We start from the raw sequence: 15,557 nt of genomic DNA on the forward strand, positions 1-15,557 counted from the left end.
TGGGCAATAAAAGGTGAAGGAGGGTTAACATTATGCATGTGATGTGGATCACTGTCAGACTATTACCTGATTGGCTTGTAATTTTGGTCCAAGGTTTGTATAAATCTCCTTAAGCAAATCAATTGCTCGGCTAGCAATGTCATCACTCCCTTGGATCACAACCTGGAAAAAGAGAAGGAAGATTGAGATACATTAGAAGGTGAAACTAGCCTTAAAATACTTGTTAAAGTTGAATTTTGTATGCGTTGACCTAAATATGAACAAACATTAGGATAAAACAAGTGCTCCCATTTGAATTTGAGCTGAAATGTTTGTATTGACAGTAATTCTAAGTATTTTTTTCTGGGTTTTTGGGCAGACAAAATCTAAATCTGTATCAACACATTTTTTATTCAAGTAAGGAACTGAGTGTTACCCTCCACAGGTAATCCAGTCCTATCAGCTCCAAGTCATCCATCATGTAAGCCCGACGTTTAGCTACCAGTTTGCCCTCTCTGCAGTTGACCGCTTTGAAGAATCGTTCAAAGCACTTCATGCCGTTCTCGGTCAGCAGCGAGGGGTCTAACTGCAGCACATTGTTTTCGAAAAAGTCCTTGTTGATGTCGGGGTCAAGGTCAGGCTCATCCCCCATAAGTTTGGAGTACCACTTGAAGCAGGCCTCCCTATCACACAAGTACACGGCGTTCTCTGCCAGGCACTTCCAGATTTGCTTAGCCTGAGGCGCACAGAGCCAGAGCTGTCCATCTTTCAGCAAGAACCTGAAGGAGGCAGATATTCAGTCATTTACAAAGTGCTTAAAGTCAAGATGATTTTCACAGTAGACCTCTTATTTTTGCATTATAGAAATACAAACGGAAGTTCAGTTCATGTGAACTCCAACACTGGTATGAAAACAATCCTGTCAAATTTGAGGAAGTGAACTACTGCTGGTGACATCAAAATTTGCATTTCTAGTACAGCTTATTTTTTCATGCATGGAGAGAAACTGCCTTTGGACAAAAATCTCTTGTTCATGTGTTATATTAAGTAGTGGTCATACCAAAACAAAATGTTAAATAATTGAACACTTTCTATTTTTGACTTAACAGCTGGTGGCAGATCTGAAAGCTAAAGTGACAGAATTAAATTTTGCCGTTTTTTTTACATTTGTTTTCATTACACAATAAAATGAATAGAAAGAATGAATGAATGAATAAGGTAAAGTACAAATACCTTAAGAAATTGAGCCGCTCCTGTACCTCCTGAACATGACTATATCGACTTCCCGGCCTAACCGTTTGAGGATCGAAGTCTGTGTGCTCTGCTAACATAAAACAAAAAATGTACAGTATTAAAATTAAATAAAAAAATTGAATGACTCCAATGTAAAATGCAACAACGCTGCCATTCAATATAACATTAAACATAATGTTAAGCCTACTAACCTTTGGAGAACTGCCTCATGTTCTCCATGTATGCAGACAGGTTCTCTGCTACGAGTGTGACGAGCGCATGGTTGTGTTGCAGTTGGTTGATCAGGTCGTGCCGATAAAACACATGTGGGCTCCGTTGCGTCTGACTATAAATAAAGAAAACCATATACATGTAATAAAATGTATGAGCGAATTAACTTATCTCTATGATTGCCTTACATGTCCCTTATGGGTAGTGTTGATAAAAATTAGGGCCGGGACTTTAACGCGTTAATTAAGATTAATTAATTACACAAAAATAACGCGTTAAAATTTTTTAACGCATTTTAATCGCACTTATTTTTGCACCGCGGAACATTTCTCATGAGTTTCGGCGGACCGATTATACTGGAGCACCAACTAGCGTTCATGACTTCACAACAAACCACAGTGAACATGAACCAAGAGGCTGATGAGATCGCTTTGGTTGGCCCCGTGGATGGGAATTTTTTTATAAAAAACGAACGGATGTAAGCGTCGATAAAAGCATGGTTGTGTGTAAGCTATGCAACAAGGAATTCACATATCACCGCAGCACATCGAGCATCTCAATGCAAAACATACAGCAGCTAGCGTGGACATTAGCCCGACTCCGGGCACAACGACTTATTCGGACGGGATTAGTTTTACATAGGGATGTGGGGTAAAGCAAGTTTTTATCAGAGCTTCTCGGTGATTTTAGTCCAGTCCGAATGCTCCATGTCAGTAATCATTACGGACAATGTCAGTAAAGATTACGGCGTCTTTTACCTTCTGTAAAAAGGTCCGGAGAAATTACCTCAGGTAATACAAATCCAGTGCGAATAGACCAGCTGTAAATATACACGTAAATCGCGTCATTTCCTTTTAATTTGCGGGTTTCTTTTAAATATAAAAGCGCTTAAAGAAGCGTTTACTTGCGTTCTAGACGGAGAAACAAGTCAGTTACAAGTCAGTTTCTGAATAAAACACGACACAAACTTTAAAAAAAAAGTCAAATTTACTTCTCAGAGGCATGGAACTGTTTATGAAACTGACGTTCTCCCCAAACTGAAATTAAACACAGTGTTTCGCGTTTTCCTTGTCTGTGTCATGTTGTTTGCACATCTGATATCTGGAAGCAAGGTAACGTGCACGTGAAGACGAGAGGTGACGCGCTGCGCCAACGAGTTACCCCTCCCACTTCTGAATGTTTTACAGAGATTTCTAATCCCGTCCGAATTGACCATTAATATTACCGACGTCCTGTGGTAAAATTACATTACGCCATCTACCCCTGTAAAACCAATCCTGTCCGAATAGGGCTCAATAAACAATATTTTGTTGCTTAAGCTTATGTATTCAGTCATTATTCATGGTACACTCTAAGAACGAATGTGTTAAAAACAACACATTAGTGTTGATTCTGGGACAACACACTAACTGCGTCGTCCTGGAATCCACCCATCTCTGTGTTATTATTGAAACAACACATTTTGTGTTACTTTTAACACAACATGTGTTATACTTGAACACAAAATCAAGACAAAATGACTCATAATGTGTTAAAATTACACATAATGTGTTAAAAGCTTACAGCACAATGATGTGTATAAAATTAACACATCCTTTCTAAGAGTGTATACTAAAATCCATGTAAAAAATTACTTCTTAATGTTCTCAGGTCAAATATTTATATGCGATTAAAATGCGATTAATTTAGATTAATTAATTACAAAGCCTCTAATTAATTAGATTAATTTTTTTAATCGAGTCCCGGCCCTAATAAAAATACGATTTATATATTTTGTTTAAAGTATGTGCAACATCCTGTGACCAATTTGATGTCATAGTGTTGAAGTGTAGAAAAATGTGAGTTCAGATTTCTGCTATTTTAATTTGTCCAAATAAGCAAAGGACTTGCACGTTTAAAGTGTTCCCCAAGGAAGAGTGCAGTAGATCAAATCAAGTCCAGATGAATGGTGTACAGTTGAAGGAATATTCCACATTCATAAAACAAAATCTGATAATTTACTCACCCCCATGTCATCCAAAATGTTTATGTCTTCCTAGAAATTAAGTTTGTGGAAAGGTTCCAGAATTTTTCTTCATATAGTGGACTTCATTGGACCTCAACAGTTTATGGTTTCAATTGAGTATAAAATTGCAGTTTTAAAGTAGCTTCAAAGGGCTCATTTTCACCCTCAAAAAATAAAAAATATGTACCACAACTTCTCGTCTTGCACTAGCCATGTGACGTGCCAGTATTACCTTACGTATTACGCAATCACATGATGTATCGCACCAGTGTTTACAAGGATGGAGAAAAAAGACGTTGCTGTATGTGGAATGATATTAATTAATGTATACGTGTCAGTTCATTGTTTAAAATGGTCCGCAAGTGTGCGTCTAATATATGTAACGCAGGACCTTTCGACGAGATTCGTAAAATGCAAGGTCGCGCTGGCGTGTCACATAGCTAGTGCAAGACGAGATAAATTTTTTTTATCGAAATTAATGATCGTTTCACTAGATAAGACCCTTATGCCTCAATTGGGATCATTTAGAGCCTTTTGAAGCTGCAGTTTTAAACTGAATTGAAACTGTAAACTGTTAAGATCCAATAAAGTCCATTTTATGGAGAAAAATCCTAATTATCTTTGATTGAACTAAGAAAGACATAAACATCTTGGATAACAGGGGGGTGAGCAAATTATCAGCACTTTTTATAAAGTGGAGTTTTTCTTTAACCCTTTAACTTGCGCCGCCCTGTGTACGGAACACCCAAGTAAACTTTGTTAAAATGTCATAAGAATGCATTTAATATACAATAAAATCCTATTATAAATATACAAAAATTTTGGCAGGGAAAGCACTAAGAATGTAGTTCACATTTTAAAACCTTTTAGCAGTAGTAATAATGCAGTGACAGTAATGTATTAGTTTGTGAAAAGAGTATGCAGCAAACCAATGACACCTAGCGGCCTTTGATGGTAAAACCAATAAAAGTGTGAAACTTAGTGTTTAGACTTATTGCTTTAATTTTTGTAGCATGTTTGTCATGAAACATTCATTTTTTAAATTGAATATATAAAATACATACTTTATTGGATTATTTTTATTTATTAAAATAAATTTAATCTGCGATAACAATTTTTTGTTATTTAATATTTAGATTCTTCAGTGAAAATCTTTAAAGTGTTTTCTTTAAAAAGAGACCAAGACTATGCTTCTAGACCAAAAAAATGCAAGCGTTATATTAACTTGAAAATGCACGTCACATTTTCACAATCCCCCACTCAAAAAGGGCTGCGCCAGTTAAGGGGTCAAGCTTTAAAATGATATTTTTTAGGTTTATATGGTTATGAAATATAACAGACTAGCACTCTTTATAGGCATAACCCTGCCACAAATCAAGAACCATTGATTCAATGGTGATTTGATTGGATTGTGAAGGGGACACAGTTTTCATAAACTATTTTTTAGTAAAAATGTAAATGCATACATTGAAGGTTTAAAAATAGACAATAATATATATCCCAAAATTAGCTGTCAACTTACCCCTTTAAGCTCTTTAGTAAGTTAATAGGTATTTTCTTTCTGAAAAACAACAGGGATGTTGCAGCGATACATTTGCTATTGTATATTTATTTTTTCCTTCCTTCAACTTGTTGATGGTAAAGAGTATGAATGTGGACAAATAATGGAGGAATTGTTTTCGTCCATTTGTTCCTGTTTAATAAAACAAGTATCACAATGTTATGGACAGTTAAAGTTGTCTGAGTTCTGTTACCTTAAATTCTGAGGGGCTTCTCCAAAGAGGCTGCAGATCTCCCGAATTTGCTTCAGTGCAGGAATAACCCATTTGTCATTGGTTCTTAATTCTTCTATGAATCGGTCGATCCATTGCATCTTCTGAGTGTCCCTATCCTACAATGGCACAAAACACTTTTTTCTCAATTTAACTTCTTTAAACGTATAATGCATTAGTAAAAAAGCCATAATTTTGCCATAAATGGGTCAGTGACAAAAACGGTTTGGCAAGTTCAATTTAAAAATCTTTCTGAAAAACTTGTTTTAAAACATGCATTAGGTTTAATTCAATGCACATTAGGGCTGTGACGATTAATCGTGCAAATGCGCGTTTTCTCAATGAATGAATTTGAATGAATTACGGTGAAATGCCGCCACATCCAAAAGCCAGAGGGCGCTCTCGTGTAGAAACGCCATTTGTGCCACAGAAGAAGTAGCATTACAAACACTATTCCAGGAAATGTCTAAAGGGATATTTATTTAGCTGTTCTTCAGATTGTTTCAGGTATTTTCATGATAATAAAGAATATTTTGAATAATTTTGTTTGACGAGTGTTGCTTTTTTAAATTCACATTATAAACGACTCAAACTCATAATGATTTTAGATTGATAAGGACTTCCTACTGATCACAGAGCCGCAGTATCGAACGCGATGTATCGTCACAGCCCCAATGCACATAGTGTGTTTATGTTAATGCAATAAAAATTACATTTGCACCACTTTTATGAAAGTTAAGACTGAATAGACGTGAAAATGTCAAATGGTGTAACCACCAATTGCACCAAAGCATGAATTTTTTTTATATTTTATCAGCCTTGATGGCATGCAAGCGTAATCATAAAAAATAATTTTAAAATATAATTTTAAAAAAATATTAAGTTATTTCTAAATGTAAATTATAATGCGTTTTTGTAATATTTTTCCTGACATATGCTGAAAAGAGCTCTTTTTTAAATAATTTTTGACAAATTATGTAAAAATGTATGTAAAACAAATTTATATTACATGTAACGAGATGATTATATTTTATTCCACATTTTTTATGAATATATTTATATTTTCAATTAAAAAATACTAGTTACACCAATTGAGACAGACCATTTACACCACGTTGACATTTTTCTAATTATCCCCCAAATATTCTTTCAAAATGAAATAAAACCAGACATTTTAGACTTTCCTCAAAAAAGAGAATGTATGTAAGTAATCTGCAAATTTATTTTGAAATTTTAACCCTTTTACATTTAATTGAACCACACGCACACAAAATAATTAATGTCACGTCATTAACCCAAATACCACTAGCACGTAAAGTTGATAAGGATACCTGGGAGCAGCTATAGTCCAAAATCTTGATATGAGCGCTTAGGGCCTGGTCCATGATATCCACAGGAACATCATCACTATGGGCCAAATTCCACAGCAGATTGAGCACTTTGTGAGCCATCACTCCATCCTTGTCATCCTCTGCTAATCGACGAATCAATTCCAATAGCTTCTCTCTCTGCTTTTTACTTGCATTAGTCCAGCTCTCCTATAAACCAGAAAATAATTTCTTTAAACATATTGATTCTGTTATTTAAATGCTAGTAAAGCAGACATAAAAGTTTGTTTACTATGTGATCATGCATAATCCCTACAATAGAAAGTTCATCAAAAATTACCTTAAAGCAGTCAAAGAGATGGTCCAGCTGTTCAGGTGAGAAATCCCAAGCCAGCTTTGCAAGGAGATCATGAACATTCTTGACAATTGCCTCATGCTTCCCAGCCTGAGGATATAAACACCACTATGACTATCACAAAACGTATAAACGTAAACATTGTCACAATTACGTTCTTGTGATTAAGAGGAACTACTGTGTACTGTGTATTATCCCTCACCTGAGCAGCCCAGATGTTGTCCAGGTCCTGCAGTGTCAGGGCCTTTTCTTTGATGACAAATCGGAGGATCTTCTCCAGTTTCTCCACATACTGCGGCTGATGAAGGCTGTCTCGCAGCACAATGGACAAAATGTTGTTCTGCTGAATCCATTCCTGCAAAAATATCCCATATTCAACTAATGTCACACAAGCATTGTGATGAGTCTATTTTGTTTTAGTATGCGCTACTATTGAATTATTACAGCCAAATCACTTGTGGGTGAAGACTCAATGGTTATTTTCTTCGGTATGACTTACCGCCATGCGTTCTGCCGTAAGCCACTCCTCCTCTTCAGGATTACCGTGACGATGAGTGTAGTAGGACACACTTGAGATCACCTTGTTTACTTCATTTAGTGCATTCATTTTGCCATTAAAAGAAGAAATCTGCAATAACCTGTGGCAAAAAAAAAATAATATAAAAATTAATAATCAACATAACAGAAGGTGGAGTTTATCATTCGATATAAGAGTTAAAACTTACCTAAGAATCATTTTTAACCTAAATATCTCTAAATTCTTCACTGTTTCCTCTTGTCCTGGTACTCGAGAAGCCAGGTTCTTCAAAGATTTGATTATCATAGACAGGGCATCATTTTTGGCTTCGTTCTTGGCTTCCTTTTTCAATTCCTCGTCTGTGAGGTTTTCTAGAAACTGGGGGACCATTTCGATGATGGTAAGGAAGTACTTCTTCACTGTGTGCAAAGTGAGAAACTCATAGCACTGTCCAAAGGGCCTGCAAAACACAGCCACCAATCAAACGTTAGCAAGATAAAATATCAACTTCAGAGCAAACAGAATTAATATTATTTTTTCTTACTTAATGAGTGCAGCGATGATCTGAACATTCAGAGCTTGGCCACTCATGAATCGATCATGCAGAATTTGAAACCCGTTTAACGTGCCAAATTTGTTTATTAAATCCACCAACCAGCCCTGCAAGAAAACAAAACCAACAGGAAGTCTTTAGTGAATGCACCAATTGCACAACAAGAAAATAAGTCATTGAAATGAAAGCTCTAGACAGATTCATCCTGAAAAAATACTGCTGGCTTCCCCCTAGCCTAGACACTAAACAACTTAATGCTACACAGTATCTTAACCAGATATTAGTAAAACCCATCTTTTTCATTTACTTTGTCAAAAATCAGAACTAAGCTGAACAATAGCCATTTTTGTTTATATTTTTATAATGGATGGGTAGCACTGCCTTACTGAGAAATCTCATTGGCCCAAAATCCTGCTACTGTACATTAAAATGTCCATGTCAATTGTCATCTAATTGGCTGTTAGTGTGTCACTTTACACAGCAGTTTTGAGTAGTTGACAGATAAATGCCTCAGGACACAAATCAAGTGATACCACACTTCCTTAAAGGTATACTCCACTTTAAAAAAATAAAATGCTCATTTTCCAGCTCTCCTAAAGGTAAACATTTGATTTTTACCGTTTTGGTATCCATTCAGCTGATCTCCGGGTTTGGCGCTACCACTTTTAGCATAGCTTAGCATAATCCATTGAATCTGATTAGACCATTAGCATCGCGCAAAAAAATAACCAGAGTTTTGATATTTTTCCCATTTAAAACTGTAGTTACATAGTGTACTTAGACCGACGAAAATAGTTCTCTTAGTATCCTTCGATAGAAGGGGACTATTCTCGGGCACTACGTAATATCATTGCGTTTCCTGCAGCCATCTTACGGCAGCATAGTTTCTGATTATTACGCCAGAATGAGAGTATAGTTCCTAGCCATATCGGCCTAGAAAATCGTAACTTTTATTTTTCCGTTGGTCTTAGTACACGATGTAAGTACAGAATGGTCAAGTTTTAAACAGGAAAAATATCAAAACTCTTTGATTATTTTTGAGCACGATGCTAATGGTCTAATCAGATTCAATGGATTATGCTAAGCTATGCTAAAAGTGGTACCGCCATACCAAGAAATCGGCTGAATGGATTCCAAAATGGTAAGAATCAAATGTTTAACTCTATTCAAAAAAAAGGTGGAGTGTCCCTTTGATTGTGCAAATCAAATAATTGTCACAAAAACCAATAGGGAGCCAAAAACAAAACCGACTAAAATGACATTCTCTTTACGATTCAATTAAATATTACAGCATTCCATTCTGGCAGCATATTATCCCCTTAAATGAGAACTCACAATGACACAAACGCTCGAGTCTTACCTTGGGAGATCGAGGGTCAGGTGGACGGGCAAACAGCTCATCCTCAGCCAGCTGAACCCCAGCAGGCACCGTCTCTGAGGGCCGAGTACCATTGTAGATGTGAAACTTACAGTGGGGGTTTGTGGCCATCGCCAGTAGTTCTAGCAGAGGAAACCAGTCCTGAGAGAGCTTAGTCACGCACAGCTCCACCAGTCGGTGGGCATTATTAATAATGCACCTCTGCGGATAAAAATGGGACACCAATTATTTGTAGCATGTAATAAAATTCCATTTAAGCGAACTGAATTATTTGGCGTAGGCGATCTAAAATTTAAGAAAGATAATCTATATGCAGTGCAAATAGAGCAGCTAAAACAAGCCTCATATGAGAGGGATGACTCAGTGCTGTGTCCCAATACTGGCTCTGTTTTACTGAAAGGAGCTCTTTGATCAGAACGTTGGCTAAGTAAGATGAAGGCTTTCAAAATAACATCACTTATTCTCAGTCGCTCAAATCAGCAATCGATTCTTGTCGGGATGTCTCACAGAGTTAGATCATAAAAAGATGTTTGTTTTAGATACAAGCAGCATGATGAAAATGGCATCAAAATGCAGGCTGCAGGACTCACGTGGATCTCAAATTTCCATCCGCTCACAGCCTCATCTGTCAGTATTTTCGTAAAGGATATTGTCAAGCCATCTCTGAAAAACCTCTGGCATGCTTCACACTTGACATCAACACCTTTAAAGAAAAATGAAAGAAAAACTAATATGAGGCTGACAGTTACAGAAAAGAATTCAATTGGGAGCAAAAGTGAAAGCTTAACAAGACAAAGGGCCTACACGTCTGTTACTCATCAAATTATTAGTAAACATATAACGAATATTAAACAACGACAGAAGATACTAAACCATTACCATGATTTGAACAACTATTTTACCTTTTTTACAAAGATCTATAGCAGCTTCAAGAAGAACTTCTAATTCACCCTTTGGCAAAACTGGAACAACCCAACGAGGCCTGCGCATGAAATTTATTCATTAACAAAAAATGCATTTCTTGCAACTGATTTGTACCTAAACAATGACACCCATTATTTGACCAAATGCAGTATAGAAACCTACCTGTTGATCATGTCATCCAGTTTGGCCAGTTCAGTATGGGGGAAAGCTGGTTCCTCCTCCTCCAGGGGAGTTGGACTCTCCCCCTGACCCTGCTCATCTGGTGGGCTCACTGGGGAGTTTTCATTGGATGAGTTGGGAGAGGATGTCTGTAATACAAATAGTTCAGCAGTTCAGGAAGTGCAAATTACGCAGACACCTAATAACAAAACTATGATAGTGTCATATACATACAAATAGTACAGGATTTCATTTTATATGCCTGAGATTGCAACCACTAAACCTGTACATCATGATAAGACCAAGAGGACCGTAGTATGGTGGCTGCAATGCTTTTGCATAGACAAACCATACTCACATTTCCTGTGAAGTGGCAAAAAAATCTTGTAATTATTATTCTGGTCATTTTTACTTTTGCTGACATATCTAGATTCAATTACTTTTTTTAATTGACAAATGATCAGGGGCAGAAAGTTAACAATGTCACTTTCAACATATTAAGAAAAAAAAAAAGTATCAACACCACAATGATTCATGTGTCTTAGCTCTCGTATACCCAAGCATCACATATGTATATGTCCACGTGAGGGCTTAAAAGAAGAGAGTAAGGAGGATAAAGCAGCTTTATGATGCTCCGAGTCAGTTTCCTGTACCGTGTCAATGGATGCATGTGGGCTGAAGCTCTGCTGGTGGATCTGAATGAAGCCTGCGGATCTTGGGAAATGTGGGGGTGTGCTGGAAAAAGCTCCTTCTGCTTGGCTGACCTACATAGCCAGTTTGCTTCTCACGTATATAGGCGCTACACATCTCTAACCAACTGGTGTGCCTTTCTCTGCCAGGCGCCTCATCCTCATTGATTCGTCCCTTTTAACATGCGCTCGGGGTGAGCGCAGGTGTAATAGATAACAGTGCTGCAGTCTATCCCCGGAGAATGTAACAATTGCCCTCTGCAACGTAATCAAAGAGTGCCTCTCGTCTTTTCTTTTGCCATAATGCTGCCATTTCAATTCTTTGACCGCAGATGCATCAAACTATTGTTAAACCGTTATCCAATCAGAGACAAAGTAGACCAAGCTACACTTGCTGCTGGGAAATCAATGCTCAGAGTTTGACAGGCCTTAAAGATACTGAATTCGATATGCTACTCTTTTGGCAATGATGACAATATCATAACGCACACAATTTTTGATAATTTAACTTTCGTATGTGTCCAATGTATGTATCATTACCTAGATATAAAGCCTCACTGAATCATACTATCTGGTCCGCTTTATGACTTTTCAGGCCAAGATCCATCCACTTATGGGGAAGAAAACATCTGAGGTTGTGTAAAGTGATCAACCACTGCTCTTTTGGTATTTCATGACATTTGAAAACTGATAAAAAATATATATAATACCATAGAAATAGACAGGCAGGGAGCAATGTATTGGCGCATAATTCTCCAACGATCGGCTGTATGCAACCAAAATTTACAAAAGAATGTCTAAATTTTGATCAAAATGTATGCACACATCCAAAAATTCTCTCATAGACTCAGAAACCCTATTTTTTTCTTCTAGTAGGGTATAGGATTGTTATACAATGCAGGGCTCCATACTGCGAACAAATGGTCGCATTTTACATCCAGTGAGACAGCGGAAGCATTTTTTGAAAGTATTCAAATATGTGCGACCTGCAAATTTGGAATTTCATGCTGAAAGATGACTAGATAGCGAGCCCAAGTGTGCAATGGTGGATTTAGGCATGGTCGACAAGGGCAGCTTCCCAGTTTTGGGGAAGCTGTGAGGGGGGCGACAGTCGTGTCCCAAAACAGAATGTGAATTTTTTACCGCCCATTTGCACGACGCGTCAATCGTTTTGTGTCACCATGCGCTCAGTTAATCTACCGATGGGTCTGTACATCTTGACACAGCTCACTCAGAACCACAATAAGGTGTGGGGTCATTTTGACTTTGCGGAGATGAGAGACAGAGAGAGAACTTTTAAATGAACACACAAAAACATTATAGATGAGAATAAAGGTCTTAGACATCAGGTGATCAAGTCAGAAAAACTGCATAGAAATGTGTAAAGGATAAATGTATGAATATAGCCATGCCATTTATCTCATTACGATATGCTAACTGGATAACACTGGATATAACTTAATAAAATAATGTATGCTACCAGCATAAATTCTATTACAACCTTACTATAGCAGGGATTAGTGGTCAACGAAATGGGTTTTTTAATAGCTGATGCCTATATTAAAGGGGGCATGTCACAAGACTTTTTTAAGATGCCAAATAAATCTTTGCTGTCCCCAGAGTGCGTATGTGAACATTTAGGTCAAAATACTATATAGATCATCTATTAAAGAAGGTTAAAATTTTCCGCTTTGTAGGTTTGAGCAATAATGTACCGTTTTTGGGTGTGTGCTTTAAAATGCAAATTAGCCAATCTTTGCACTACATGAAAGTGCTGTGGTTGGCTAGTGCAGATTAAGGGGCAGTATTATCCCCTTCTGACATCACAATGGGGAGCCAAATTTCTATGACCTATTTTTCACATGCTTGTAGAAAATGGTTTACCAAAACTAATTTACTGGGTTGGTTTTTTTTTCACATTTTCTAGGTTGATAGAAGCACAGAGGACCCAATTATAGCACTTAAACATGGAAAAAGTCAGCTTGTAATTACAGTAAATAAGAGATTAACAGAAAATTGGTAAAACTACATAAACATTTGTTATGCATAACATTTATTAATATACCCTTTTAAAGTACTTAATATTTAAATAATTAATTATGTAAATATGTTTTAAGACAATTAATTAACGTGGATCTGACATCTCACAGTACTGTTTGAATAAGTGTGTTGAACCAGTGTGTGTGACACAACATGTAATGTTAAAAAGTGAATAATGATTGGTCATTTAAAGCCCATTAAAGTGTTTTTACATTATTCTTTTCTCAGGCGACAGGAACAGTGAGATGTTAAGAAAAGAAAAAAACTGTCATAATTGCAATTCTCTTTATTTGACATAAATGCAAATTTTGAAAATTAACATGCATGAAAACATAAATTGGCCATTCTAAATAAATAACTATACTTAAGTAAATTAAACTTAACAGTATGCAGTACAGTACCTGTCATTCAGAATGTAAAGTGCAACAGCACACCATATATTCATATCTCGTTCCTCGCTATAGATAACTCGGGATTAAACTTTGGTTCATGCAAATTGGATTGGTGTCTCTCTTCTCCGCTCGCCATGGTACAGTGTGTGTGAAATTTGACACCAGCATCGCAAGCATAGTTAGCCGCCTGTAGCTCATAGTGACTTGATATTTATTCGTGGGGAGGCGCGTGGATTTGCAGACAGATGCGCATGGATTAATAAAACGAACAAATTTGGACGCATAAACTGGAAAAACCCTGCAACTCATATGCATCAATATTATATTAAGAATTGTTTCATCCCTAAACTATAGAAATTGTATTTACTAGCTGTTAATCTAAGATAAGCATAGGGAATCTCTATGGCAAGGGTTTTTCCTGCATAGAGAATATGGAGGCAGCCCCCACCACCAAATTTCGGCCTCAGCTCCCGACAGGTGTCTTTGGCATGTGTCTTCATGTAAAACACAAACAATCATTGTACTCCATATGTAGATAGTTATTTGTAACTGTAGTTGTGGCATTACACCACTGGTAGCGCCGTTTCGTTAGTAGCACAGTGAGGCACTGACTAGAAAGTGGCGATGTCTGGCAACCCAAGAGGGGGCGGAGAATAAACAGTCTTCAGTATTTTGAATGTAGACTGTGATACCAGGTTTAGCCAATAGAGGCTCATTAAATACAGCCCCTTTAAAAGCTATACCAGTAGCTACGTATATGAGCAATATTTCATGGATGTTCTGCAGGTGAATCACTGCACACACCAAATGAATATTAAAGGAATAGTCTACCCTTTTGCCATATTAAACTATGTTATTACCTCAACCTAGACAAATTAAAACATACCTATCTTTTTTCAATGCGTGCACTGTACAGCGCATTGTGAATGTGTTAGCATTTAGCCTAGCACCATTCACTCCTATGGTACCAAAAAAAAGTTTTATTTCGTGGCACCATACTTACTGGTATAACTCCTCATGTAACACTCTTTAAATAGGGAAAACACGGAAGTGTTTGGTGGCTTCCCTGTTTGATACCATAGGAATGAATGGGTCTAGGCTAAATGCTAACTAACATTCACGACGCGCTGTACAGTGCACGCATTGAAAAAAGATAGATATGTATTAATTCGTCTAAGTTGAGGTAATAACATAGTTTAATATGGCAAAAGGGTAGACTATTCCTTTAAAGTAATGTTGCCTGCATGAAATAGTTTGTTGGTTCAACATTGTGATCGCATCCACTCTATTAACAACACAGAACGTGACCAATAATGACTCAAACAAATTTTTATTTTAAACTAATTCGTTTTAATGAATGATTAAAAAACGTAGTCACCAATTGAATCAATCAGAGCTCAGCAAGCGAATCAATTAGAGATCAGCGAGTGAACCGCATAACGGAGGATGTGAAAGAGTTTTTCTCCATATTAGTAAGACTTAAGATTTGCAAATAATGCAAATTATTGATGATTTGTTGACAAGTTACAAGTTAGTGCTTGGTTATCTACAAAATAATTTAGTTTTGACTGGTATGAGGTGAAGCATTAATATAAAACCAATAAAGTCATGCCTGCTAGTTTAACTTAATTTGGCTATAGTATATGTAAATAGATAAAAGGAGAAGTGAGATGTTTCATACAAGGGCTTCATATGAATATTAAATATGATTATATAACACCATAATTATTAGATCAAGCAAAGGGTAAGGATCTTAACAGAACTTTTTATTAAGCCAGTGGTTCCCAAACTGGGGGTTTAAAGGCGGGGTGCATGATTTTTGAAAACCCTTTGGAAAAAGGAGTCCGGCCATTACAAAAACAAACTTGTAGCCAATCAGCAGTGGGTTGCCAGGTTTCATACGTGTGGGGCGGGTCTATCAAAAGAAGGTCCAGATTCTATTGGGGTAGGGGCGTGTTTGTTTAGGTGACTTCAAACGTCAACATTGGCTTTCAGAGATCAT

At 36.9% G+C, this 15,557-nt stretch overlaps 1 protein-coding gene across 6 annotated transcripts in view; it reads right to left on the bottom strand.

Annotated features, from left to right (window-relative positions):
- Positions 1 to 15,557, bottom strand: part of usp9 (ubiquitin specific peptidase 9) — a 39,362-nt gene that overhangs the window by 19,760 nt on the left and 4,045 nt on the right. For 2 of the 6 annotated variants that reach the window (XM_065251845.2, XM_065251842.2), the window contains exons 3-18: positions 10,438 to 10,583; positions 10,254 to 10,333; positions 9,942 to 10,054; positions 9,334 to 9,552; positions 7,965 to 8,080; positions 7,629 to 7,880; positions 7,403 to 7,541; positions 7,106 to 7,258; positions 6,889 to 6,993; positions 6,552 to 6,758; positions 5,203 to 5,339; positions 4,971 to 5,009; positions 1,425 to 1,558; positions 1,213 to 1,303; positions 416 to 758; positions 67 to 162 (exon numbers count right to left, since the gene is read on the bottom strand). In XM_065251845.2, the coding sequence (XP_065107917.1) occupies positions 67 to 162; positions 416 to 758; positions 1,213 to 1,303; positions 1,425 to 1,558; positions 4,971 to 5,009; positions 5,203 to 5,339; positions 6,552 to 6,758; positions 6,889 to 6,993; positions 7,106 to 7,258; positions 7,403 to 7,541; positions 7,629 to 7,880; positions 7,965 to 8,080; positions 9,334 to 9,552; positions 9,942 to 10,054; positions 10,254 to 10,333; positions 10,438 to 10,583 (2,370 nt within the window). The remainder of the gene's footprint in view (positions 1 to 66; positions 163 to 415; positions 759 to 1,212; positions 1,304 to 1,424; positions 1,559 to 4,970; positions 5,010 to 5,202; positions 5,340 to 6,551; positions 6,759 to 6,888; positions 6,994 to 7,105; positions 7,259 to 7,402; positions 7,542 to 7,628; positions 7,881 to 7,964; positions 8,081 to 9,333; positions 9,553 to 9,941; positions 10,055 to 10,253; positions 10,334 to 10,437; positions 10,584 to 15,557) is intronic. The other 4 variants (XM_065251848.2, XM_065251847.2, XM_065251844.2 and 1 more) reach the window with 3 other exon arrangements.

This window comes from Paramisgurnus dabryanus, chromosome 15 (genome assembly GCF_030506205.2).
Source record: "Paramisgurnus dabryanus chromosome 15, PD_genome_1.1, whole genome shotgun sequence".
In the NCBI taxonomy this organism is placed as follows: Eukaryota; Metazoa; Chordata; class Actinopteri; order Cypriniformes; family Cobitidae; genus Paramisgurnus; species Paramisgurnus dabryanus.